The sequence below is a fragment of the Prionailurus bengalensis genome, chromosome A2 (assembly GCF_016509475.1).
Source record: "Prionailurus bengalensis isolate Pbe53 chromosome A2, Fcat_Pben_1.1_paternal_pri, whole genome shotgun sequence".
Lineage (NCBI taxonomy): Eukaryota > Metazoa > Chordata > Mammalia > Carnivora > Felidae > Prionailurus > Prionailurus bengalensis.
This window is the reverse complement of record NC_057348.1, coordinates 152,181,606-152,209,258: the sequence shown is the minus strand read 5'-3', so window position 1 is coordinate 152,209,258 and position 27,653 is coordinate 152,181,606. Positions and strand designations below refer to the sequence as shown.

At 40.9% G+C, this 27,653-nt stretch overlaps 1 protein-coding gene across 3 annotated transcripts in view; it reads left to right on the top strand.

Annotated features, from left to right (window-relative positions):
- DGKI (diacylglycerol kinase iota) overlaps nt 1–27,653 on the top strand; it is a 449,833-nt gene that overhangs the window by 216,609 nt on the left and 205,571 nt on the right. For 2 of the 3 annotated variants that reach the window (XM_043589660.1, XM_043589662.1), the window contains exons 7-10: nt 6,607–6,678; nt 9,857–9,973; nt 18,940–19,014; nt 19,547–19,645. In XM_043589660.1, coding sequence (XP_043445595.1) covers nt 6,607–6,678; nt 9,857–9,973; nt 18,940–19,014; nt 19,547–19,645 — 363 coding nt within the window. The remainder of the gene's footprint in view (nt 1–6,606; nt 6,679–9,856; nt 9,974–18,939; nt 19,015–19,546; nt 19,646–27,653) is intronic. The other variant, XM_043589661.1, reaches the window with a different exon arrangement.

Here is a 27,653-nt window from a genome sequence, read left to right as displayed (position 1 = left end):
CAGAATGTTTTATTGAAAAATAATACAGTGTGTTAATCTGTGTATAAGTCAGCGATTACCCTGGAGTGAGAGCATATTATGGACAATAAGGTCATTGATAAATTTTCAGAACCTTTAAATAATGCTGTTATAATAAGCCCGATAGACAAGAATTTAAGATTCTTCAAAGATAATTATAATAAAGTCACTGTAGATTCTTAATTTGCAGCACTGTCAGAAGTTATAAAGACATCGCTTGCTTTAACTCCATTTATAAAGACTTCACTTATTATAATTCAATTTAGATGACCACATGGGTTTACATTATGAAAATATTGAATATTCATAAAAATTTTAGCTTAAGACTAGTAAAATCGGCATGGGAGATTTAGGAAGTTCAGGTAGATTAGATTTTCTATGAGTAAATAAACTGTTGTTGCATAAGCTAGAATATTAGCGTTGCCCTTTATTCTATATTTTTTGTTTTCTTATTAGAGTACAGTTGACACAGGGTTATATTAATTTCACGTATAACATAGTGATTGGACAAGTCTATCTGCTGTGCTCATCACAAGTGTGGCTACCATCTGTTACCATACAACACTATTACAAACCATTGCCTATATTCCCTATGCTGTACCTTTTATTCCTGTGACTGACTTATTTCCTAACTAGAAGCCTGTACCTTCACTCCCCTTGACCTATTTTGCACATCCACCCACACCTCTGTCCTTTTGCAACCACCACTTCTCTGTTTACGGGTCTGTTTCTGTTTTTCATTTGATCATTTGTTTTGTTTTTTAGATTCCTCATGTCAGTGAAATTCTCTGTTTGACGTAGTTTGCTTACCTGTAGTCTATCCATGTTAGATACCCTGTAGTCTATCCATGTTACCTCAATGGCAACTTCTCATTCTTTTTTATGGCTGAGTAATATTCCATAGTGCACGTGCACACGTGTTCTCTATCCATTCATCCATTGATGGACACCTAGGTTACTTCCATATCTTGGCTATTATAAAGCTGCACTAACCATAAGGGTGCATATATCAATACCAAATTCTCACTGAGAAGAGCAAGGAAAAAGGCACATTGTAGAAGTAGCCTAACATCTGCTGATTCACATTGTCAGGCAAGGGTACACACATCAGTGAAAGACTGGAATGAATAGTTCCTTGAGGGGGAAAATGTCAACAACATCTGTGCACTAGGAAAGGGATTGGTTTATGGTGGTTTTGTTAATTGAAAATTAAAGGTTGTTGTATGTAAGTGATGAATCACAGAAATCTACCCCCGAAACCAAGAGCACACTGTATACACTATATGTTAGCTAACAATAAATTATATTTAAAAAAAAATTAAAGGTTGCACTCTGGAGAGGGCAGTATTACTCTGTGAGTCTGTAGACAGTTAAAACAAGTGTCATTTTTTATTAGTCAGAAAGAAGTTTTTAGATCGGTCAGATTAGGTTGCTGTGGGTCCGTGCTGGAGTCAGTCTAAGGTCAAAGAAGTACCATTTTTTTAGTGGCTAAAAAGATGTTTTCAGTTAGGTTGGTGTGGGTCTGCTCTGGAGTCACTCAAAGGTCTTAGTTATTTATCAGCTTCAGCTGGTGGTGCTCAACTGTCACAGTTGTTTGTGAGCCTAAGCTGTTTAAAAGCAGTTGCACTGAACCCACACCACCAGTTTGAGATCTTCAGCGAGGTACTGCCCTGATTGGAAATGTTCCCTTTTTTATTGTATTAAATCGCCATGGTATTCATATCTCATTGGATAAGTTTACAACTTACAACTTTACAACAGTTTTATTTTATTTTATTTTTCTAGAAATAATGAACTTGCATCTAACTTCCGAACGTTTTAGATGTTAAATCTAGAAAGTGTAAAAGTATATCTATTTTTCAAAAATTCTAGAAAGTACTTGAGCAAAAATGCTTCAAGTTCTGTTTTGAGATAAATATTGACTTACTCTTATCATTCCCTTGGGTTTGCCTTTTGGAATACTTTGTGAATCTTGGACATGGGAGCGATACAGGGAGGTTTGGTTTGTTTTTGTTGTTTAAAAGTTTGGAGCCAAGGGAAGTATCAACAATTCTGTTGGATAAAATGAAGTCAAACAGGGACTCAGATGGTGGTCGGGAGTTTCCCTTACCCTCGGTTAAATACATAAACAGTAAAATAATTTCAGTTCATTTCAAATAAAGCCCCTTTTTTCCCCCTGGTTTAAGCCAAGGCTGTGGAACTGACTGCCATTGGGTATATCCCCTAGATTGCAGAAGAAAAAGAGATAGCAAAGTTTTAGCTGCTCAGAATAAATGTTGTTTAAATTGTATTCCAGAGGTTTAATTGCATTAAAAAAATCAACCAAAAAGAGGTTCATGGCATTTATAATTCTGAAGCCCATTAGATCTAAAGCATCTGGCCCTCCCATCCCCATTTTCCTTTGTGATAGTGATGAACAAAATAGTCCTTAAAAATCCTAGTCAGTTGAAATTCAGTAGGGGCATCTGTCAGTACCATAATATTAGATTTGGGCCAGCATTTTAAAATGGGTAATTAGGAATCTGGCTCTTTTTGCTGTGCTGAGATCCCGGCCAAAACCTCCCCATCACAGGTGGTCTGTGGGAACTTGGTGCATGAAGGCTCTGATGTGGTTCTATTTATGTCTCCATGTTAGACAATAACCCTGAAGCCGAAGCTGCTGTGACTGTGTCAGACTAGCATTCAAAACAAAGAACAGACCTCGTTTCCAAGGGCCCCGCTACAATTCTATATGAGCAGAGTGCCCAGAGCCCTAGTTGTTTGTTTCTGGTATCGTCCTGGCTGTTGGGACTACAGTGGATTGTGTCTGTTTCTCTCTGAAGCCAGAAGGCCAATATGCAGTAGAGGGCTGGGCTAATATGCATACTCTGTACCATCAAATAGAGTATTACTAGTCCTTTTAGTTACTGGGGGACTTCATCAGCAAGGTGGTGGGAGAGGTTCCTGTTGATGGATCTTCGCAATAAAAATATTCTTTCATTTGTACTTACTGTGTTATAAAGATCTTTCAGGTAAATTGCCTTATTTGATAAATAAAACTATTTTGTGGTATAGGAGAAGTTTGTATTTTTATTCTCATTTTCAGGTGAAGGGAGAAACTGGAAGTGTTAAGTGATTTGCCTGAGATCACCAGGCCAATAATTAGAAGAGCCAAGAACTATTCTTAGCTTTGCCGACTCTCCATAAGCTTCTATTTGATATACCATCATCTGTTGTATGAATTGATAGAATGGTGGCTGGGTAATAGTGTTTAAGACTCTGTCCACTTATACATTTGGCACAGAACAGTCCGACTTCTAGTTGGGGCTACTGCTCTTATGTCACCAGTTCTACCATACTGGTTTTCAGCCATGCAACATGTCGATGTCACAGATTTAAGAAATGAAAATTAGAATCCCAGTATGCTTCCCATGCCTATAGGAGTTGAGGAAGATTATGTAAGGGGCATATTTTCAGGTGGTTTGGGTTAGGTTTTTAAGGCCTGGATAGCATAAAATTCATAATTGGATCATGATGTGGTAGCAGTGACTTTCTTCTTCCATTAGAAAATATACCCTGCCTATGATTTTCAAAGAACTATGCTGGATTGTAGAGATCTGTCAAGAAATATTATAAGCGCTTCTCTCAAAGAGCTCATAATTCTATTGGAGAGATAATTCATGTGCATATAAAATAACCAGCAACTTAGGGCACTTCATCAATGCCAGATGAGGGCCAGGTGGAAAGGCTTATAATCCAGGAGGAGCCATCACAGTGAATTCAGGTGATCTTAGAAGATTTGGAATTTTGTAGTGCAAGTAAAGTTCAGATGCTGTATGTGAAATATTGGTAGGCATTCTAGATGGTGGCTTGAAGAGAACAGAGAAAAAAATGGCCAAAAACATGGAAATGAACAAAGCATGTTGAAAATATAACGAAATCCATCCTACTAAACACAGGAATTTATAATAGGCATGGGAGATTGGTGTCGAAAAATTGGGAAGATTATGGGTGGCTCTAGATGCCAGTGTGAATAGTTGATCCTATAATTTTGAGGAAAGAAGTCGCTATTTGAGTATTTTGAGACAGCCACTGACTGATATGTAAGAAGCAGTATTTTCCCTGGAGGCCATGCCCAGGATAGGGTGAAGAATATAGGGGAAAACAGACCATCCCAGGAGAAACAAATTAGAAAATAGAGCAGACATCCAGATGTGGAGTGACCAATCTGTGGAGCCTGATGGCTGCTGGACACGGGGTGCAGGATAGAAGGGCCTAGCTGCATGGCCAAGACTGGCCTCAGGAGCTCCTGCACAGGCACTGCACCAGCATCAGTAGCCTTGCTCTTGGCTGCTAGCTTCCTTCCTCCCGCAGTCACAGGTTGTTTCACTGGCTCTAAAGAGAAGTTTTATTCATCTCTCTTTGGCCCAGTCCATCAAGAGTGCCTTGAGAGATGATGAGGAACTTGGCAGACACCTCCCATGTGAATTCATTCCTTCAGATTTGGTGCCATCATATATCACATTGACTCCTATTGAATGGAATTCTATCCCACTGAATCCCTTTGGCCCCCGGACTCGGTGTCCTCTCTGTAAGCTGTTTCTGTCTGGCCGTTCTAAGTCTCCGTGCTGGGGGCTGTGTGGGTTGTTGGTGGCCACACAGCACTGAACACCACACCTGTCCTCATAATTCAGTCCACGTGTGTTTTACAAACAGTGTGTCATTTCCTGGGGGAAAATGATAGTATCATTGACAGAAAGAGGCATTATTTGGGGAGAGGTGAGTGTGTTATGGTCCGTAAGACCACCTGTGTCGAAGATTCATTAGGATTACTCCTAGGACTCAGTATGTATTACAGCTCTGATTTATCACAATGAAAGGATCCAAAGCAAAATCAGCAAAAGAAAAGGCACATGGGGCAAAACATGGAGGAAACTGGGTGCAAGCTTCTGAAAGTCCTCTCCTAACAGAGTCACACAGGGTGTGCTTAATTCCTCCCATATGAGTTGTGACCACACTTGTGAAATGTTGTCCTCCAGTCTCATTAGAGGCACAGTGCACAGAGTTTTTACTGGGGGCTGGTTACATAAGCACCTTCTGCGTGGCACATATCCACATCCCAGAGTCTCAAAAGGAAAGCAGGTGTTTAGCATAAACCACATCATTTGTACCAACATTTTAGGTGCAGTGAGCCACTCTTAACTGTTGGGGGAATGGGGAACCCCTCTGGAAGTCCAAGTTTCTAGATGCCAGCCAAGGGCCAGGCTTGCAAGCAGCTATGTAAGGAGAGTGGTCACCCCCCCCCCCCCGCCCCCCCGCTGTGCTCACTTCTCTGCACTTGGAATGATTGTTATCACTTAAGTTGCTGAGAAAGGGATATTGAAGGAGAGATTTTTCAAAATCCAGGAGAATCTGATGTTAAGTCATGTTTCTGGAAGTGAGATTTGAGTTTGGGGCAAAAGAAAGGGATTAAAGGAGGAATCACAGAGTACAGAGGACTGAAAGCGGTCCTGGTCCTATATCGTGTGCAGGGGACCAGAGAAACAGGTGGAGAACGTGAATGTGTTTTAGGAGCCCAAGAAGAGGGAGAGGCTCAAAATGGAGAAAATGCTCCATGGTATTTAAAATGCTACAGATTGGTAGGAATTCTGGGGACTGCACAAAATGCCATTGAGAATTCTTTTAATAATGTGTAAATTGATTTTTTTTCTTAAGATTATCTGTACACATTAAAGCAAGACTTTTCAGCCAATGTCTTAATAGCTTCCCTGCCTATCACATCTTTGTGTTTTCTTTTGATCACTTTACAAAATCCCTTTTACAATTTTTTTTTTGTCATTGCTTTGCATTACTTTATTTGAGTATAGATGTCACAGGAAGATAGAAATGGAAGAGCTTTGGGAAGGCTAAACGAAATTCTTTGAGCATTACTGCGTACTTACTTCTCTCTGATAATTCTTTAAGGATAGCAACAGCCAAAAAGCGCCTCTTCCATTCTTGATTGAAAAGTAATTGTTTGTTCATTTAAAAGGATTGTGTTTGCCATTCCATTAATCTCTTTCCTGCTTGCTGGTGAAGAATAAACATTGAAAGCTGCTTGTTTGGAGCCCCAAGGGGGATGGTGAAAGTGTTTGAAAATCCTCCTACACCCTCGGACTCTTCCACACCCCTGCTTCTAGGTCCTAACTTTGATACTTAATTTCTCTCTCTGTGCATTCTCAGATGTTAAGGTTGCACAGCAGCTCTGAGATGGATGCCTGAAAAGAACTATGTGGCCCAATAGTGGCTTTTCTTTTGCTTGTAATAAAACCCTATCCAAACCACATTCATTCGGGGGGGAAAGAAACAACTCTCTTTGTGGCTGGCTTGAATACTTAGTGGCACAGCAAATATTGGTGCCTCATCTCACACTCCAGATGATTCAGGGGTAGGAAACTCTTACATGGCAGAGGGTGGGACGTAAGTGCTGAATGTGGCATTGGCAGTCCCAGTCACCTTGAGTGGTGGGGACACATCTGGTCTTCCTCACTTCATTGGACTTCAGGAGGGCAAATGCGTGCCGTGATTGAAGTGGTTTTAAATTCTCTATCTCTTGTCCTAACCTCCCAGGGCTTCCAGCAAAAGTTCTCCTTCCACAGTAAAGAGATTGTGGCTATCAGCTGTTCCTGGTGCAAACAGGCGGTAAGTTTGGGAACGAAATGAAACAAAGTGGGCTCTTGTTTTATCAAAATGAACCTATGTCATTACTTGAGTTGCTGTCTGTAAACGGAAGGTCATCCTAATTTATGTATTATTTCTCTCACATAGGATCCTTGAAGGATTAGATTAAACCATAGGACTAATGCCTCTATGAAATGGGAGAAACTAGAGATTCAAGTAACCCTTTAATTTATACACACTGAAGCCTAGGATCAGAGCCTGGGAAATCCTCCCCTGTTCCTACCCTGGGTCTAGACTCGAGGACTTCTCACCCCCTAGCATGTATTTCTTCCATTGCACTAGATTGTTGACAACTCCTCTATGGTTGGAAGTTGCACCATTGGATAATCCTTCTAACACCGGAATCAAGCCATCTTGGTTCTTCTGTTTTTGATGTGGGTGCCTTTTTTATGGGGCTGTACTGGGGTAAGGAGTGGTCTTGTACCCTTCTTTAGGCTTGGATATTGTTACAGCTCTTTGTATAGCTGTTCCTTACATTTATATATGTTCGTTAGGATCCAGTGATGTTTTCCCTGTTTTCCTCTTTTGTCTATCCTTTTGACATTTTTTTTAAATACCCCTTTTCAACCAGAGGGTTCATTTTCTTATTTGCCTACATACCTGTTCTTTTTTTAACCAGACAATGCTAACTTGTGGATTGGCCAGCTGTGGCCCATAGGCTAAATCTGACTGCTGCCTGTTCTTATAAATAACATTTTAGTGGAACACAGCCATGCCCATCCATTGATGTATTGTCCATGGCTACTTTCATGCTACAATAGCAAAGTTGATAGTTGCCACAGAGACAGTATGGCCCCATAAAGCTCAACTATTTACTATCCGGGCCTTTTATAGAAAAAGTTTCCAGACCCCTGCTCTAATCTCTCAGTTCACCTACTTTGTTGAATGACTGTGTAATTGGGACAGAGTCTGTTCATTGCACAGACAACCTGAAAAGACAGGGCTGCAGTATTTCACCTAAGGGTTTGCAGGAAGACTGGCCCCCTACACACATGAGATTTAACGAGCCAACCTAGCCCACAGGGCCAGAGCAGATGAATTTAGGTGAAACACATAAAAGTGACATGTTTGTAGGTCAGCTGCTTTTGAACTTTGGGAATTTTATAAAGTTTGACCCAGTCTCTGTAGCATAATTTCCCTAGGCCCCCACGTATCAGGAGAACCTATTGTCAGTAGATAGGGTTGCACTAGTCTGGAAAGCTCAGTGCTTGCTGTGTCCCTATCCTGCCACATTTTCTAGGCATTTCCATCTCCTTTCAGTTAATTTTTACACAAATAATCTTTGTTCAAGAATCTGCTCACAAATATAAGGTCATTCTAGTTCTTGAATGAAACTATCCTATTCCATCAAGGCACTATCTCCACCTAGAGACAAAGAAGCTGATTCAGGTTTCAGGTGTCCCTAACAGTATATGTGCTGCTGATTTCCCTGATCTGTTGAGATGCCACCTGTGGGAGAGTATTGGCAGCGTGGGCTCCTATAGGCTGCATCTGTTCCGATGCTGGAACTTCCAGGCTGTGGTGAGATGGTTTATCCAGAGTCCATTAATTTGGGAACTCAATCCCACTTCACCTGGAGCACGTGTTGTCTTTACATTAGTTCATAGTCCAGTTGAATCCCATTGTAGGTGATTTTGCAAGAACTAGAAATATAAAAATTTAAGACAAATTACATTGGTGATACATTTTAGCCCTACAGGTAATTCCTTCTAGGATATCTAATGTCAAATAAGTGCCCTCTGTAGGCACTTCCGGCAGCAGGAAAAAACAAACAAACAAACAAACTGGATTTGAGAGCTGGGCTTTCGGGTTTAGGCTCTGACTCACCTTGTAAAAGTTATGCACTTTTGGACGTAGCTCACTGTCTAGATTGGAGACGATACAAGTACAAATTAGGAGTTGAAACAGGCTGTCTCGGAGATCCTGGCCATTTTAGAAATGCAATGAAAATGGGCATTTATGGGTTTATCTGAATTGCTGAAAGAAAATCAGTTTTTAAAGAAGGTATTCAAATAATATTTCTCTAGTGCATCATAGTTTGGAGATCACAAATAACTGATGGTAGGGGAAATTAATAATTTATTTTGTATTTATACTTAATTAGTAATTTTCTACTGGACCACATCAGACCTTGACGATAGTCAGAAATGAAGGCAGATTCTATGACAGGATTGGGGTGGCCATATTTGCCAGTTTTCCAGAGACCGACCTAATTTATGTCTTTTGTTGCAACGTAATTATTATTAGTGCTCCCTCCTATTCTTAAAATTGTTCCAGTTATGATGACAAATTACGGTTCCATTAAGTATAATGCAGTAGAAACTGATGTTAAGGTTTTTAAAAAATCCCTGATTAAAACTTTAAGGCCCATAATTATTGTAGCATGTGGATTTTGTTTATTAGGAAAATATTATTACCACACATCACTATCACTTTACACACAAAAGAGGATTGAAAATGTGATTGGCCTATGGTCACTTAGTCTGTTGGTACAGAGTTTAACCACTAATCCTGAAGTATTGCTACGATCATCAGTCTACATTTACTTCCTTCCTATCAAAAACAGGCAGCATTTTAGATTTGCCAAGTGTAATAGGTTCGTTTTATTTTTCGGCAGCCCCAAACAAACCCAGCAGAGGCAATCTCTTTGTTTCCCCTTGAGTTAAGAACTCTCTAGAAGAGACCTCTTGCTTCTTTCCTGGGTGTCCTAAACTGGAGGGACTACCCCGGGTGGATTTACATCTATGATTAGCAAAAAGAGAGGAACTGCTCTTCTGCTTGCCTTCATTTCCTCCTCAATACTGTTTCCCGTCTAGTCTGTGACCAGCACAAGTCAAGTGCAACAAAATTATATGCAGGGCTAGGATTAATAGAAGCATTCGAGACCTCGTTATGTAAATATCCTATTAAAAGCTTATAAAGTTTTAGCTGGCCTTGACCTACAAGATTGATTTCTTTATCTGTTTGTAAAGTGGAACGAATTCAAAATCTGCTCATTTCCAGGGCTGTTTGGGTAGTGATAAGGAGCGTGTGTCCTCAGTGTCTGTGCCTGTGGGCGAGTGCGCACGTGCACATGTACTTACTCCTTGTGCCCATGTATGATTCCTGGATTTGTTTACTGGCCTATTTTTCTCCTCAGTTTCACAATAAGGTGACCTGCTTCATGCTGCATCACATTGAAGAACCCTGCTCCCTGGGGGCTCATGCTGCTGTCATTGTCCCGCCCACCTGGATCATTAAGGTGAAGAAACCTCAGGTAACTTCTGGGACCCTGGTGCTGCTGAGCCTGTGCAGAGAAGAAGGAACTGCTGCTTCTTGCTTTTCTTGCCCTGAATTTTTTGGGGGGTTCCTAAAATCTCTGCTCACTCATCCCCACAGCCCCATGCTCAGCTTCCCGGGTACATTCCATTAGCCCATCACTTTACTGCAGTTGGGCTCTCTCATGGAACCAGCCTCCCTTTCCCAAAGAAATCAAAGTTCCACAGCAGGAATGTTTCCTTCCCATTCATGTGCTAATGATATTCTCTTTGGGTGTTCTCCTGAATTCATTAAATACAAGTGGTGGGTGCAGCTAATTTCTTACACAACTCTCTTCTCTTCCAGCCTGGGCATCCCCAGGGAGTGAATGTGAGGGCAAACTGTGCAGGCTTCCGTGTTTGGTTGAGATTACCACCACTTCCAACCTGACCGGCAGACTGTGGGTCATGACCTTCCTAAATACACAAGGCCTGCTCAGAGAGCAACACTCTTTTCTTAAGGCAAAGTAGAATTTATCCTCTTAATACCTAATCTCATTCTGTATTCAATTCTTGTTGTACATTCTGTCCTAGAGTGTCTCTGCAATATTCTGGGAAACATTAGTGGTTTCTCAACAAGGTCATAATCTTTGACAGCAAAATTTCTACCTTTGTACTAGACATCTTAGACCATTAGCTCCAAGGTATGGGATGGCAGACTTTTAATGTGATGGGGGAAAGGTGGTACCTCCCCTGGGGATGCAGCTACTTTAGGATGTCCTACTGAGTGTAATATCTTCATAACCTGTGGCAGTCCTACTTTATATGGTCTTCAGAATCATCATGAATTTTATTCTCATTGACTCAGTTTTATTTTAAAAACTGGTGGATCATGGACACTTTTGCTTTGTGTGTTTTTATTTAAGTTCAGCTTCTGTTGATGAGTAACACTTAGTAATAATCTTTCCATGTTACAATCCGTGAAAGCCCTTGGGAAATCTTTTCCAGAGGCAAGTGCAAGATCTGTACATTAAACAATGGGAGCCTTAGCTTTCTCATCTTACATTTTAGAGCCAAATGCTAAGAGCTGTTAAAGGAGGTGCCCAAGGTGATAGCAAGTATAGTACTGTGTTTGAAATTCAAGTGTACCGATGTTCAATTTAGTGTTAACTTAAAAAATCTAACCTTTTTACTTCTTTACTACCCTTTGGTTCCCCAACCCCTAAAATTCAGTAGTGTCTCCAAGAACTTTATATTAAATTTTCAGTTCAACCAATATGTTTTCACTGAAAACCTTGATGGTTTCGGGAAAGCTACTAGGCATTGTGATGTAATATGTGGTGATCCTTGCTCTGAAGAACTATGTAGTTCTCTTAAGGAAAGATCAGGGCGAGAGCCTCATGAAGGAGGTGGGTTTTATTCTACCTCTTTAAAGATGGGTGGGATTTAGATCGATGGAGAAGAGAGGAAAGAGCAGGCAGGAGAATGATACCAGCAAGGGTGCTGTATCCAAAATTATACTCGTGAGGCTGTGAGACTAGTTTGCACTACATCGGGGTGGTGTATTTCTGTAGTGTTGCTTTCAAAGGAACAGAATATGAGATTGTTCACTCTTAGCTCTAAGACTCATCAATGAGTTCTGGAGCTATCCTTTTAAGCCATCTATTAAAAAGTTGTCCATGAGCCTTTCATCTGTTTGATCCGTTAAGGATGATTACCTAACTTACTATTATTTTATTAGAGGTTACCAAGAGTTGGTTTTTCTAATTTGTACTCTTCTTTATTTTTCTGCTGGTAATAAGGGAACTAAAAAATAAAGCTAATACATGACAAATGCTTGAGTATTTACCTTTATTTGTAAATTTTCAGAATAAATGCTTGGTACCTTACCAACTTTATTAGTTGGCTAACAGTGGTGGTGGTGGTGGTTTGTGGAGAGTATCTTTATGAATTATTAACTTACCTCATGTTATATATGTATATATATATGTGTGTATATATATATATATATATATATACATATATAACATATCATGTTTCAGTCCATTGGCATCATTTTTTTTATATTCATATTGTTTTATCATTTACCAGTTAGAACCCCTTCCAGATGGCTTTTATCTCCATTTTTCATAAGCCATGATGTTTTTGATACCTTCCTTTGTTTCACGAATCACACCATGTTCCAGGATCATCTTAAGCATTTCCTGTTCATACCTGCAAGCAGCCATTTCTCTAAGGAATCTTGGTTACTTTTAATGGAGGATGGTAGATACGGTTTGCAGTCTGTTTTCATCACACATGTTTTTATTGTCCTTTTATGATTCAGAACAGTGTAATAATGAGAACAAGGATAGCTAACACTTATGAATGCTTTTATATGTATCAGGAACTATTTCAAGTACTTTACTTTCAGTATCTCGTTTCACCATCATGGAACCCTATGAGGCAGGTATCCTAATCCCATATTGTAGCTGAGAAGTGAGGAATTGAAGGCAAATAAATTATCCAGGGCCGTAAAGTTATTAACTAGTTTGAGGTAATATTTGAACCCAGGAATTCTGAGACTGGAAACCAAGCTCATTTGCTGCCTCACAGTCTTACTATAACAATCCTTGCTAAGTCACCTATCTTTAAAAATTTTGGTATCCCTCGTCCTATGGACCTCAAAAAAGAAGTAATCAATTAACTAAATTCTCTTTGAAATCCGGTGTATGATGAGCTTGGGGGGCAATACAGTAGTGCTTAAGAGCTCTAGCTTATGAGTCAGATCGCCTAGATTCATATGCTTGCTCTGGTATTTAATAACTTACACAATCTCAAAGAATTAAAACTCCTCAACTTTTCATCTTCAAAATGTAAATAATACTAGTACCGAATTCATAGGGTTTTCATGAGGTCTAATGAGCTAAAAAGTAAAAAAAAATAAAGCACGTAGAACAGCACCTAGCTCACTGTAAGTCTCAATAAATGTTAACTCTTGTTATTTTCCTTGTTGAGTATAGGATATCAAATAAAGTTCTACATCAACAGAGGTGAACCTTGAACAGTCACACGGGGATCAGGACAGAAGTTATTGTTCTCTGACCCGTCCGTATTACAATGAGAGGAAATGGGAAAATGATTCTCATGGGGAGAGAGGCAGCATAGGGGCCACAGCCTGTTGTCTGGTACCCTGTTGTCTGTGCTCTCGAGTGGCCCTTGAAATGCCACTGTAACTGTTGTATTATATACTGTAGTGGGATTGTGTGTTCACTAGCATGATTCTTATCCCATGGGAGAGAGTCAAGAGCTATTCATTTACTGAACTGGAGAACTGAAGCAGACTGGGTGAGCATCTACAACAAGAAAGTGAAAGGAGGAAGAGAATCCTACAAAACAGGGAGAGAACACAGAGTTTCGTTATTAAAAACAGAAAGAAAAAGAGGGCAGTCATCAATGTGAAATTCTGAAGACGTTAAAAAATCATGGATTGAGAAAAGTCTTTGTGTTTGGGACTAGATCATTGATGACCATGAAACTATAGTTTGAGGAGTGTGGGTGGCAAGCTGTTAGCGATGGTGTGGAAGCAGGCAGTTTAAAGACTTCGTTGGGGACTTTGAGAAACAATTTAAAAAAGAATTTGGAAATTAGATGGAGGACAGCAGACAAAATGTTTTTCCTACTTGTAGAATTCATGTATATTTTTTTCTGTATATTTCTATATTGGAAGATACTGCTTAAAAACAAGAAGATACTCTGAACTGAACGAAGTAGATATTTAAGTACATTCACGGATGCCACTATGTGCAGTGGGAGGCCCAGAGATGAATCAGATATTCACCTGATGTCCACGAAGAGTGGACACAGAAGAGTGAACTAAATCATTAGGCAGAGAATTTGTGGATTCTGGAAGAGGAATTCAGCCACATGTAAATCCTTAATGAAAAGAGTGGTCTCACATAACGGGAAGGTTTGCCTTTGTCATTGGTGTGCATCTTTTAGGAGGGATCCGCACAGAGTGGTGGCAAGAAGAGATCTCACAGGTTGGTGGAACTAGCCATGGTCTGTGAGAGGCCACACAGGGAGTGGAAGTGTGACCCGAGATGTAGGAATGAGGCGGAAACATGAAGCAGACTTGAGCAATGTGGGTTCTGGGGATCATTGTAGGTTAAACAGAAAATGTTGTTTGTGCTTGGTTTTGAAGGACGTGAGGGACCTCACTGGGAAGAGGGATGAGGAAGGACAGTACAGGTTTATAGAACATCTGAGAACAACAGTTAAGGTGGATCCCCAAATAAAGCCAGCTTTATTTGTGATGTTTGTGTCTAAACAAATGACTCTAGAGAGGAAGAAACCAACTTTGAGTGTATTAAGGTCAGGAAAAGCAGGCTGCAAAGAGGTGGATTTAAACCATGTATTTTCCTGATCTGTTAAAAGATGGCTGCTTCTGAGTAGATCGTCACTCTGTGACCAGCTGTGTGGAGCCTTGATGGTAAGGGGAGTGAGGGCTGGTCTGGATGGTTTGCTGGGTTTCATCACCAAATTCTTTGGAGGGACCTAGAAAATAGAAGATGATAGATTTTAGATGACAGTAAAAAATTAAAAGAAAACCAAACTTTAAGAACCAAGCACAAATCTGTTCATGCATTTAATGAAGTCAATGTTATAGTTCATGTTACAGATGTCAGGGCTTTTCCTCTCGACAGGAAGTGTTAGAGGATAATATTTTGATCAGATAAACAAATTAAAGATGTTGAACTACTAGTGCAAGCACTTGGAGCTGATGGAGAAAGACCTGGGTTACATGAATTTTTGGTGGGGTCAAGTTATAGGAGACCAGAGGCATGTGTTTTTAATAAATGGCATTATTCCGTATATAATACTTTAAAACTGGCCTTTCCTCATTAAGAATGATCTTGAGCAAAAGTCTATATTAATACATCTAGATTTAACTTTTTAAACTGCTGTATGTATTTCATACCGTGAATATATTACAGTTTATTTAACCAACTCCCCACTGATGGGTATTTGTACTGTTTCTAATGGCCTACTTACAAAAAATGCTGCAGTCAACTCCTTCCTAGCCTATATGGGCTTTCTTCATGTTTCTTCATGTCCCTGTTCCTTATTGGATAATGCTGAAATGCTGGAGACTGAGACCCAGGATATGTAACAGCTATGACCAACTGTATCTGTCAAAATTTCTCAGGCCATTTCCTTTGGTCAGTTCTAAAGGTTAGCCAACACTTGCTGTAATTTAACCAAACATGTCTGAGAAACGGCTGAGACCCTGTCCTTATCTTTTGGAATTCGTTTTCTTTATTTCTCTGCTTGCCTGTCCTCAGGACAACTCCTGTCCCAGTGTTACAGCTAGAACAGGGCAGAGTAAGAGCGCTCTCTAATAGACCCAAGTCCATGCCTCTCCTGTAATCCATCAGAGTTTTGTCTGGTGTACAATGAGAGAAGGCTTCATTTGGGATGATGAAGTGTGAGATGTCTTCTGTTTAGATCTCTTGTTACAACCAGTCCTTTGTGATTTCATAACCTGGGAAAATCCCTGAAGAGTAATAACAGGTAGTTAAGTTTTATTCACAGTTGAGTGATTGACCTACAGGCATTTTTCAACAGCCCAAGAAGGAGTCCTAACTATGATAGAGACTTTGTTGGTAGGATTATTTCTGTAGCGAAATAATACTGCCTCAATACCTGGTTATTTAAAAAAAAAAGCCTTTATTCTTAGGACTTGAACAAAAGAGTGGGCACATAACATACAGTGGTAGATGCAGTTACAATCTGAAGAATGCAAAAATCCACATGAGGGTACAGCATTTCACCATTTGGATGGTATTGAACTTGCTAAATGAAGCCTTTGTATCACTGAGTTAGCTGCCCTTGATGCCGGGGATGCTTTGTTTTTGAATGCAGTACATGCACTGCTGGTTTCTTGAATAACAGCACCAACAATTCGAAAATATAACTTCTTGGCATAATTTTTATGTTCTTGAAAAGCCTGCTATTTTAACTCTCACAACAAGACTGACCCAGGCAGGATGAGCAATGTCTTAGATTAGCAAGACGAGGTGACTTATCTTGTCATGGCTGAAACACAACCCAAATCTGCTTTCACATCCATCTGTTATGATGATACTTTCTAAAAGAAGTTCTATGTTGGGACCGAGATACATATATACACATGAACAGAAGGAAGCCTCAAGAATTTCAAGGTGTGCTGTGAAATTCCATACTGCTTATCTTTTGCTATTTGACTATCCATAGGGCTGTAAGCTTAACTCAGAGCTCACATAGAAGCATCCAGGTACTGTAAGTCAATCACTGTGCTTCATCTTGGCTCCCTTTTTGTTCTGTGAGATGAAGAGGACCTCACATGCATTTGGCTCCATGAGGCCCAGAAGCATTTGTATTTGCTGCATCTGTGTTAAAAAGGCCATTGTGTATGTCTGTTCCCTATTAGAGTTGAGTTCCTTGCCTGCTCTGTTTTCAGACATCAAGTCTTCTTTTGATGTGTTTTGCTAACTCTGTTTCCCAAACATGCTTGATCAGCAGAATCACCTGGAGAACTGTGATTTCTGTGATGAGGCAAGTTTGGGAAACAATCTTAGCCTGAACCATTAGACTTCTCTCTTAGAGTTTAGTTACTGACTCGTGCCAGGAACCAAGGCCTGTAGTGTGTTCCTGAAAGCACTTGGCTCCCTACCTTGCTCTGGGCAATAAATGAACTAAAACAACAAAGAAGCTAGGAGGCAAGCATTCACTTCCAGGGGATCCTTTCCAATATCAGGAAAGACTCAGTAAGTGCTGGGAATTACAATACTGATTCATTTCAACAATGATTCGAGGTGCCAGGCATTTGGGCTCAGTGCTGGGGATATACAGCTGTGAATGAGGCCACATTGATGGAGGTGCTTATCATGGGCCGACACCAAGCTAACTGCTTCACATACCTTTTTTCCTTTAAACTTCACAACTGTCCCATGAGGTAGGTATTATCACCTTCATTTTAAAAATTAAGAGACTGTCATTTCAAAAGCTTGACTTCCTTGGCCAAGGTCCTAGATCTCGTAACCGGAAGACCCAGAACTAACATCCAGCAGGTCAGATTCCACAGCTCATGCTCCTCATCCCATTGGTATTGTGCTTTAGTGCAGTATGTATGTCTCCTCACTTTTCCCTTTGACTTCAGAGGTTCTCCGCTCTGGCTATGCACTAGAGTTGCCTGGGGAGCTTTTGAAAAGTATGTTTGCCTGGGCTTCACCCCAAACAAAAGAGTATTTGGAGGTCCACGTGTCAGCATTTTTAAAAGAACCCTGGATGAGGCCAACGTGTGTGATTGGTTGAGAACCACGCAGTATCATTAATTGCCATCCTAACAGTCTCTCAGATTCTTCTTGGGACATTTGGCCAATTAAGTGTTTAAAATTACCAGATGGTTTTTTCCAGATGGTTTTTCTTCCCTTTTTAAACAAAGTAGTTAAAATATGGGAAAGACTTTAATAATGCGAAAGTTTTTCCAAAGTGGAATGTGATAGCAGACCCATTTAAAGAGGAATTCAGAAACTTGGAGCTCTTTTTGCAGGAGAAGTATAGTCTACAGTGAGTGGTGAGAAATGACCTTTGGTCTAAAGCACCCATGAACTTCTGGATCTCTCTCCTCTGGTGAGACTCAGAGCCTGAAAACTCTTTTAATCTGATGGGGGAAGAAAACTTTGGGACAAATGGTGCTTCAAGAAAATTTCCTTCATCCTCGACGAGCTCCAGCTACAGAGCAGCGTGTTTTTATTTTTGTTTTTTTTTTATGGTCCATATGAAAGTAAAATAAAAGTTAAATAGCTTCATTCTTGCTAATTCAAATGTGTTAATATGTGTACTCTAGAGTGAGGTTTATTTTGAATGCTCTAAGAAAAGAAATACCCCGCAAAGTAAGAGTAGGTCTCTAAGTTTCTTGAAGCTGTTTGAGAATCTTTAACTGCTCAAGCAATGCATGTGTGTATGCTCATATAAACTTTTAAGTTAAGAATTCTGTGTTTCAGGCTTTCAACATTTGTTAAACATCTATGATGTGATAGTAACATCTTGCCTTTGTGAAGATGGCAATCTAATTAATTACTGACTCTCCACTAATTAAACCAGTGAGTTGTGACTGTCCCCTAAGAGAGGTTCTTCGCGAAGCGTCTGTATCATATATTAAGAGTTAGTTGAAGTAATCAGAAAGTTGTGGTCCGTATAATTCCAAGAAAGAGAAAAACAGGGAAAGTAAATTTGGGGGTCACTGTATTTCAACAAGTTGGAGGCACTTCTATGAGAAGGACAAATCAAGGCTACCAGGAGAGAGAAGACATTTTAAACCAATAGGTCTTTAGAGAAAGAGAGCACTGATGTCACTCTAGTAATAGAAGTAACTTAAGGTGAGTCTTATCTCTGCATTTTAAAACTTAGCCATCAGTGCTGATAGGATAGTTGAATCATAATGTTCCCTTAGGATTGAATCACTGTATGACTATTACTAGAAAGGTCATTGCCAAAAAAAGTAAACAGAAAAAAAAAAAAAAGGAAATAGAAAAACATGAAAAATGGCCTCCTTTTTTACATTTCCACATAGGTGATCTCCATACCAGGAGATGAACTTGAACTTGGTTGGGCGGGAGACGGACCTGGTTGGGCGGGAGACTGGAGCCCCTCAGAGAATTTGGGATTCTTCCATTTTTACTGGGAGGGTTGGCAGGTATAACATGTGTTGTTATGTGAGTCCATGAGAGCCTCCAGGGTTCTAACTCCCTGCCTCTCCGTGTGGTGGGGAGTCAGTCGCTCACTCTGAAGCACTCGACTGGTTTCTGTCTGTGGCTTACCCATGAACAGTGGCTTGGAAGTGTCAAAGCATGAGAAGCATGCGTGGAACAGCATGTGCTGCCCTCACCTCCTACATGGTTCTGCATGGGAAGCTCCTGGGCTGTCTGCCTCTGGGCTCAGGTGTTTCCTTCTTTCCCTACAGAACTCGCTGAAGGCTTCAAATCGGAAGAAGAAGAGAACAAGCTTTAAAAGAAAAGCCAGTAAAAGAGGAACTGAAGTAAGTGTTTCAGGACTATGTCCCGGTGAACTACATCCTCCTTACTGTAGCCATCCCTGTCCGATGTGATCTGGCCCAAGCTTATTTTTCTGATAAGTTTTCTACCCTTCTTCCCTCCTTCTCTACCCTGTGACCACATTGGAATCCTCTCTGTTTCTTTAAGATGTCTCCCTCTCTATAACCTCCTGCTGCTTCAGAATCAGAGCATTTGCACTTGTCCATGGAAGTGTCATCCCAAAGATGATGAAGATAAAGATGAAGAGCTAACATTTCTAGAATGCTCAGAGTGTACAGAGTCAAATCAGAAGCATGCTTACTTCCCAAGGGAAAATTATAGCTTGAGATCCTTTTTCTAAGCTTTATATGGACTGTCTTTTTTAGAGTAAGCCGTGTAAAACAAGATGTAGCTTTTTTATTTTGGAGGAGCAAGGGTTAGGGCCGGTGGGGGTTCTGGTAATTACTCCCTTCCATTGCTTCCAGGCCACTTGTCTGAGTCATGGATGGATGTCTCAATAGTGCTTTCTTCCTTCAGCAGGAAAACAAAGGTCGACCTTTTGTGATAAAACCTATCTCTTCTCCTCTCATGAAGCCCTTGCTTGTGTTTGTGAACCCCAAGAGCGGAGGCAACCAGGTGAGTCGTTTTCATGAGTTTAACTTGAAAATAGTTCTCTTGAAAATAGTTCTCCATAATTTCTGCTTCTGTTTCCTTTAGGTGTGCATTAGATTTTGTATTTGGGATTTTTCTTGTTTCTTGAGATAGGCCTGGATTGCAGTGTATTTTCCTCTCAGGACTGCTTTTGCTGCATCCCAAAGTGTTTAAATGTCCATCAACTGATGAATGGATAAAGAAATTGTGGTTTATATACACAATGGAATACTACATGGCAATGGGAAAGAATGAAATATGGCCTTTTGTAGCAACATGGTTGGAACTGGAGAGTGTGATGCTAAGTGAAATAAGTCATACAGAGAAGGACAGATTCCAGATGTTTTCACTCCTATGTGGATCCTGAGAAACTTCACAGAAGACCATGGGGGAGGGGAAGGGGGGAAATAAAGTTAGAGAGGCAGGGAGCCAAACCATAAGACTCTTAAAAACTGAGAATAAACTGAGGGTTGATGGGGAGTGGGAGGGAGAGGAGGATGGGTGAGGGGGATTGAGGAGGGCACCTGTTGGGATGAGCATTGGGTGTTATATGGAAACCCATTTGACGATAAACTTCATATTAAAAAAAAAAGAAAATAGTTCTCAACACCAATTTAAAACAGCACCACCTAGGACAAGCAATGGAAGACAACCAGTTTCTCAGGGACATGGTGACTGTTGCTGCAGTAGGGGACAGCCATCCATGTTTCCGGGTTAGGCAAAACCTAGAGGTTCTATGATTTATCCCTCAGCTTCCACCATACCAGAGATGCATCAGAAGCCTAACTGCTCACATCTCCCTTACAGATTCTCAAAAAAGGTCATCCCCAAATCTCTTAGTTAATATGTTTCAGAATTTCTTAACTCTTATAGGTAGGAAACTCTTAACGAACTTCTGTTTATTGCTTCTCGTTGTAGGTTAGACCTGACCACTTTTGTCCCTCCCCTCAGAGGAGAGTGAGAACAGTGAATCACTCATCATTCCCAATGATCATTAACAACAAATGCCACCAATACTATCAAAAATATCACCTTCAAGGGACGCCTGGGTGGCACAGTCGGTTAAGCGTCCGACTTCAGCCAGGTCACGATCTCGCGGTCCGTGAGTTCGAGCCCCGCGTCAGGCTCTGGGCTGATGGCTCAGAGCCTGGAGCCTGTTTCCGATTCTGTGTCTCCCTCTCTCTCTGCCTCTCCCCTGTTCATGCTCTGTCTCTCTCTGTCCCAAAAATAAATAAACGTTGAAAAAAAAATTAAAAAAAAATTAAAAAAAAAATATCACCTTCTAAAGGTTTCATTTGGTCTCTGCCCAAATCTTGTAGCATAATTAATAACAACCTCATTCGAGGATAAATAAGTAGCCTAAGAACACTTATGTGTAATGACATACCTGAAGTTACACAGATCTTTAGAGGACAGAATTTGTTCTGGAATCTAGGCTTTTGTCTCCTCATATACTTCTCTTCCTCCTCTGATGCTTCTTATCAAGACTCTTCACTGGCTTTGATTTTTTTCTATTTTCATGTGAGATTGGATGGTAAAATATTTTCTCTGTCCACTAAGTGCACATTTTACATTTTGAGGTGAGAACCCTTGAGGTTTCACACTTAAAAAGTAAAGATTTGAAACTGTTTGATTACCCCACATAAGGAGGGGAATCATATAATTAGGGTTGACCCAACAGTCCAGAATGATGTTCTTACTACTAGGGATATTGGGCATTTTCCAGAATGGATTAATTATAATAAAGCTTCTCTTATGAGAGCTTGTGATATAAAAACAATATTTTTTCTCCCTTTCTTTCTTTCCTTTAAAATTCTTGATAAATTTTTCTGTTAAAAATCTTTGATCATTGTGGACAACAGGGCAATGGGTTATAAGCAGATACCTAATTTCAACATCCTGCTTTTTTAAGTTGGTGAGTGATAATCTTCATACGGTAATGATCCTAAGACTGGATCTCATCACTGGAGGAGATTTTCAGGAGTGAGGTTCATTTTGCCCTGAAGTGTAGTCACTCCCTAGGTCCAGTCTCCCCATAGCCTCATGAGGGTTGGGGGTTTGTTGGGGGACCATGGAATAGAGCAAAGCTAATGTAATGGACTCTGTGATTTGGGCCACTTGAACACCACATGCTAATTTCCAATATATTTTTCCATGGGATTCATTCTAGAAGATGTACTCCTTACACCATAAGTCTTTTTCCTAGGGCATTTAGAAACTTGCAGGTGATCCTGCCTTTCAGGAGCAGACAGTTCAGTAAAGATACAGCCCATTCCTCTTGGAATCTCTGCATAAATTGGTAATGCCACGGAGTTCAGAGATGATCTGATGTTGCTACCTATTTCACTAAATAGAAAACAGCTCAAGAAAGCTTAAGTAAATTTTCTAAGGACATCTTGTTAATGACACCAAGAGGGCAAATGGGAAAAATAATTCAAGCAACATTAACAATATCATGAGTTCTAAATTGAGTGGATCAAACTGAGAGTGCTCTGGAATTTCAGAGGCAAACGGTGACTTGGGAGTGGTAAGGAAATGGTGCCACTGAAGTAGCTGAATTAAAGATGGACTACTTAGTTATGCAGAGAGAGAAAGCTGGAGTCATGCCCCTTGCCTTCTCTCTTGGTGGCAAATTCCTGTTCATCCTTTAAGGGTTGGTAGCACTTTTCTGAACCATTTCTCAAAATTAATCACCCTGTCCACCGTGCTCCCTTAACCCTCAGAACAAACTTGTATTTTGTGAATTGAAACATAAGTGTTCTGTTAAGATACAGGCTCTCTACTGCCCAGGGCTGTACCTTCCAACCTCTGGTTTCTAGTATGTGACATATAGAAGTGAACAAATAATTGTATAACAAGCAACCAGCATTCTACAGAAGATTATCAGGACAGTGGCTTTGTTACTGATGAGTATTCAGGAAGGGGAAGAATTATTTTGGAAAAAAAGTTATGACGTGTTTGAGGAGCTACAAGGGACAGCGACATATTCAAGTAAAAAATGCCCAGTTTAATTAGAGACAAAAGACTGAAGTGATTTGCTCTCATTTTGTGCTTTTTGGCTTATGAGGTTACTTCTAGACAATCTAGGATTTTCAGAAGTATGGCTAACCAAATCAGAATGAATGTTGAATAACTTGACATTTCTACATACTTTCTCCATAAAGTAGAATTCCATACTAAGCCTAATCACTGTAAAGAGCATTGTTTCTAAGTGCAGTGTGACATGTTGAGAAAGCGTTAAAGAAATCCAAATCCCTACGGGCAATCGGAATCATTCAAACTGATCTCCGTCTTCAGTCTTAGGAAGGCACAGCTGAATCCTCAGTTGCAGTGAGTAGGGAAGGGCCACGGTCGGAGATGAACCACCTCCCCCGTTAGGGCTAGCCTCTTCCTATGCTGTGGCTGTCCTGTGCCTTCACATCGCAGATGAGGGTAGATTCAGCCATGTAACGGGGAGTCAGCAGGTGAATAATAAAGCAGTTTCTCATTTCTAGGCTCCCTTGAATCTTGTTTCCTCCATCATTTTGCCCTCCCCCACCCACCACCTTAGTTGAGACTAAAGGGTCAAAAGAGAACTGAGGGTGGCAGTGAAAACAGGGCCTGTGGACCCCAGGCAGGTGCCCCTAAGATTCTGCTTTTCTAAGAGGCCCTCAGGCGGGTGTTGCTGCTACTCAGAGACCACACTCTGATTAGCCGGGGTTACTGCAACCAATGGAGAAATAGTTCATTGTTGTTGTTAAATCCTGTTTTGTTTTGTTTTGTTTTGTTTTTTGCCTTTTAATAACTGATTTATTTTGCTTATCATTTTGTAGATATAAAGCACTCCATCTCGGAAGCTTAGGCTTCAAACCTTTATTTAAATTTGCTTGGGCAGCAAAATTTAGTTTGTCTTAAGTAAATAACTAGACTGTATCGCCATCTTCTGGCAAGAAAGATACCTACAGCTTTTACAATTTCCGTATTTTTTGTGTGTACAGAAATTCGCCCAACACTTTGCAGGAATATATTGAGATGAACACATTTGATACTGCTTCCATGCCCTTTTGAAACAATAATTTGTTTTAAACAGATATTTTATAATAATTGTTTTTCCAACACTTAAGGGTAGAGATGATTCTGGGTGTTTTGAAAGTTTTTGAGATCGGCAGCACTATCGTGGGTCGGATCTGAATCGTTCGGGGAAAAAGGAACTGGAATCAGGGACCCCGGTATTATGTTTGAGTGTCTCCTGTGGAGCAGACGTAATACCTGGGAGATAAAGTTTATCCCGGCAAGTCCCCTCCTCTGTGTGGAAACTTGAGGACTCAAGCCATAGGCCCTCCCTTATACTCACCTCTGCTGTAACTTTAGAAGTTAGTGTTTGTCTTGGGTGTCCCTGACTCAGTAACATCTTTTTTCTGAGTCTTACAGACATTTCTGACCTCTCCTGATGTCATTTCACACAGTGTCTCCTGCAGGCTCCATCTCAGGACTTCATTTCCATTGACTTAGGTTACAGGTTCAGGGCTAAACAGGTATTCTGACCACTAGAGTGATTCCACCTAGTCAATCCTGTGATGGTCAAGGGTTCAGTCAAGAAGCCGGACCCTGGCTTCTCACACTGTTGAGTGTGAAATCCCAGGTTGAGGGGTGGCATGAGTTGAATACCTGATTTGGATTCCCAGGGACCTTATCAGTAGGTGACAAGAGGAAAGGGGTATCCAGTTGGTGGACAGGCTCATGCTGAGCACACACCATCATCTCAGGATAGGCCGCCTCAGTCCAGGGTCATCCCCACCCCCAGGTCAGGCTCAAGTCAACCATGGTGGGAGAAGGAGACAAAAAGTCAATAACCTCAAATGTTTGAGTCCCCAAACTTTCTAAATACTTGGCCAAACAACCTTAATTATTTTCTGTGATGTTCAACCTGGGGATAAATCAAGAACCATGATGTTTAGATAAAATTTAGGCTCCTAATGCTTAGAATAGGCTGGGAGGTGGGCAGAAGGGTAGGCAGTAGATGTTCTTCTTGTCAAGCCAGCCTCAACAGATGGAATTAAAACAACTAAACAGTAAATCTGTGGGAAGTCCCTTTTCTAAGTTATAGTACTGGAGGGAGTGTGGGGGTAGCTGTCTTGGTCTACCCAGGCTGCTATAACTGAATCCCATAGACTAGGTGGCTTAAATAACAGGAATTCCTTTCTTAAACGTTTCTCGGGGCTGGGAAGTCTATGATTAAGGCATCAGCAGATACTGTGGCTGGTGAGTTCCACTTCCTGGTTGGGAGGGCCATCCTCTCGCTGTGTCCTCTTGCTGTATCTTCATGTGGCAGAAGTGATGAGGGACCTCTTTGGGGTCTCTTTTATCAGGGGGCTAATCCCATTCATGAGGGCTATGCTTCCCCAAGGCCCCACCTCCTTTGCTATGGGTAGGGCCCCCCTGGATGTCTACGTTCTTAGTCAAGGTGTGAGTGGTTCCCCAGACTAAAACATTTCTGTGACTCTTCTTGCCTATAAAATAAAGCCCAAGCCCCTTAGCAACTTAATCTACAAACTCACTTGGGCAGTTTCATCTCCCAGCACTCCTGCCTCGTGGTGCAGAGACTGAACAGAATGGAGTGTCCCCATGGCATGTCTTGTGTTTTGTGTGTCATGTGCCTTCACTGTTCTCTTCCCCACATACAGAGAAATGGTTAACTCGTCTTCCAAGAAACGGTTCAGATATCATATATAGATGCCTTCATCTAATCCCCAAATTTGGTCTTAAGAGTATCTGCTCTGGCCGCTCCTACTTCTCAGTAGGCATCTCTCCCGTAGCATTCGCCGTCTTCAGTGGACTGACTTCTTTTGCATCTGTCTCCTTCTGAGCCTCCTGAGCATACACATGTGCACAGAGGAGGAGCCTAATATATTTAAATAAACCAGGTATTCTTTTGGGATTGTTGGAAGCCAGTTTGAAATAACCATGTGTGAATCTCTCTTTTCCTCTAGCTTTTATTGTCCTCAGGACTTTCTGGGCAGCTTTTGCTGTGATCTAGATACTACCTCTGTGACGTAAACCAAGGCATGCTTACTTAGTAAGCTACCAGACTGTTGCGGGCTATAGGGCAATTTTGGTGCTTCTATTTGAGCTGATTCATTCTGAATGGGCCCTCCATACCACTAAGTCATTATCATATTTTCTTTTATGAATAACACATAGAACTTCCTCTGGAGGGCAAGATCTCTGTTTTGTCCATTTCTCTCTCTCTTCTCACCTAAGACTGTACCTGGCACCTAGTAGGTGAGTAGATGAAACCTGTTTATTTCCCTCTAGAACAGTCTGCCTATTTTCTGGGAAGGTGTTTTCTCCTGTCCCAGCCTGTTCCCCAATGCCTGGAGCCAGAAAGAACAGACTCATCACTCCATTGGAGATACCCAGTCTCCCAATATCTTAGCAGGCTCTGTAGTCAATGAGGAGGTATGCCTACAACCGTGTGTCTGAGGACCTCCCACAGTGGGTTGCAATTGACGTTCAAGCTATTTTTTTCATTTAGAGAGATGTATGATACTCTTGCAGAAAGTTGCAGCTTTTTTCAAGAATAAAACAAAAGAAACAAACCAAAACCCCTGAGTAACCAGTATCTGAGGCTTACAAGGGCCCAAGCCTAAAAGTTGTAGCCCATGAACCCTCTACCTCCTTTCCCGCTCACTAATTGTATGACGTTAATGTGACGTAATAGAGGACTCTGTGTTCACCGTTCACACACGTTGTGTCTTTCTTTCCTCCCAGATTTTGATGAACTTTAGGGCAGTTTTGTGTTTATCTTTGTAGTCCTGGGGTTTAACTTAGTGGCTTGCCCTTTCCATGCTATAGCAGGGGTGAAAGCTAGGAGGAAAGGCAGGTGTATGGGGAGAGTGGGGGGAAGGGCTGAAGAACAAACTGGCAGAATAGGCTACCAAAAAAGAAACAAACGTTGCAGCTTTTGCTTTTGTCATGTTGGGTCTCACGACTGGGAGCCTGTTTGGGACTCCTTAGTGAATGGCAGTTGTGTCAATGATTGGTAGGTTTAATCCTGTCAGTGAGAGAGAAATTACCCCTTTCCTGGTGAATTAGCGTTTGTCAAACCATTCAGTTCTATTGAATAAATTACCTAAGCCCGAAAGTAGCCCATCCCAGAGGTAACCGCTGAGTGAACAGAAGGGACTTAGATGTGTTAGACCTTTTCTGTCTCCGCCCGCCATGACTGATTTAAAACAATGCAGCCCTTTTCAGACCCTTACCGTTTTTGCTAAGGAATGTATTTTAGAAAGACTACTTTTAAAAGAAGTAATTGTATCACACCTGAATGTAAACTCTGAAAGGGTCGCCGTGTACGGTTATGCACATCATCGCTACCCAGCACCAGAGCACGGTCTTGTGATAGGCTGTGCTATCTATGGCGCCTCCTACAGGTGTTCAGTGCAAAACTCGCCAGCCTCGATTCCCCTTCCTCAAAAGGATAAATGTAGATAAGTAGGTGTCCCCATGAACAGACTGACAATGAGCAAAAACAAGACTGTGTGGTCACTCAAACCTTTCAGAGAAGTCTAGTCGGAGACAAACCACATCTCAGTGCCTCTTGTTTTATTTGTGGAGGGTGTTAATTACCTGGTATTGTATGCATAATAGAAGCAACATTAGCCAGAAATGGAAAAGAGTAATTAACATTAACCGGTCCTATCACTCTAGGAATTTAAAACTGAAAAATTAATTTTCTAGCAAGTCAGTGGAAATTTTTTATAAATTGGTTATTAAAATGACTCTGGTGTTACCTATTAAACATAAAAGGTTGCTCAAGATAATCCCCAGCTGACGTGCTAGCAAGGCCCAGCATGGGAAGAGAGAGAACAATCCAGTGTTTAGTTAGTATTTTGTATCTCAATCAGTTTCTGAATTTTATGGGAAGCAAAATGTGTCCTTTGGTGAAAGTGAAGGATCAGTTGTGACAATTAAGGATAGAATGTGATTCCTAAATTTATAGCAAGCACATGAT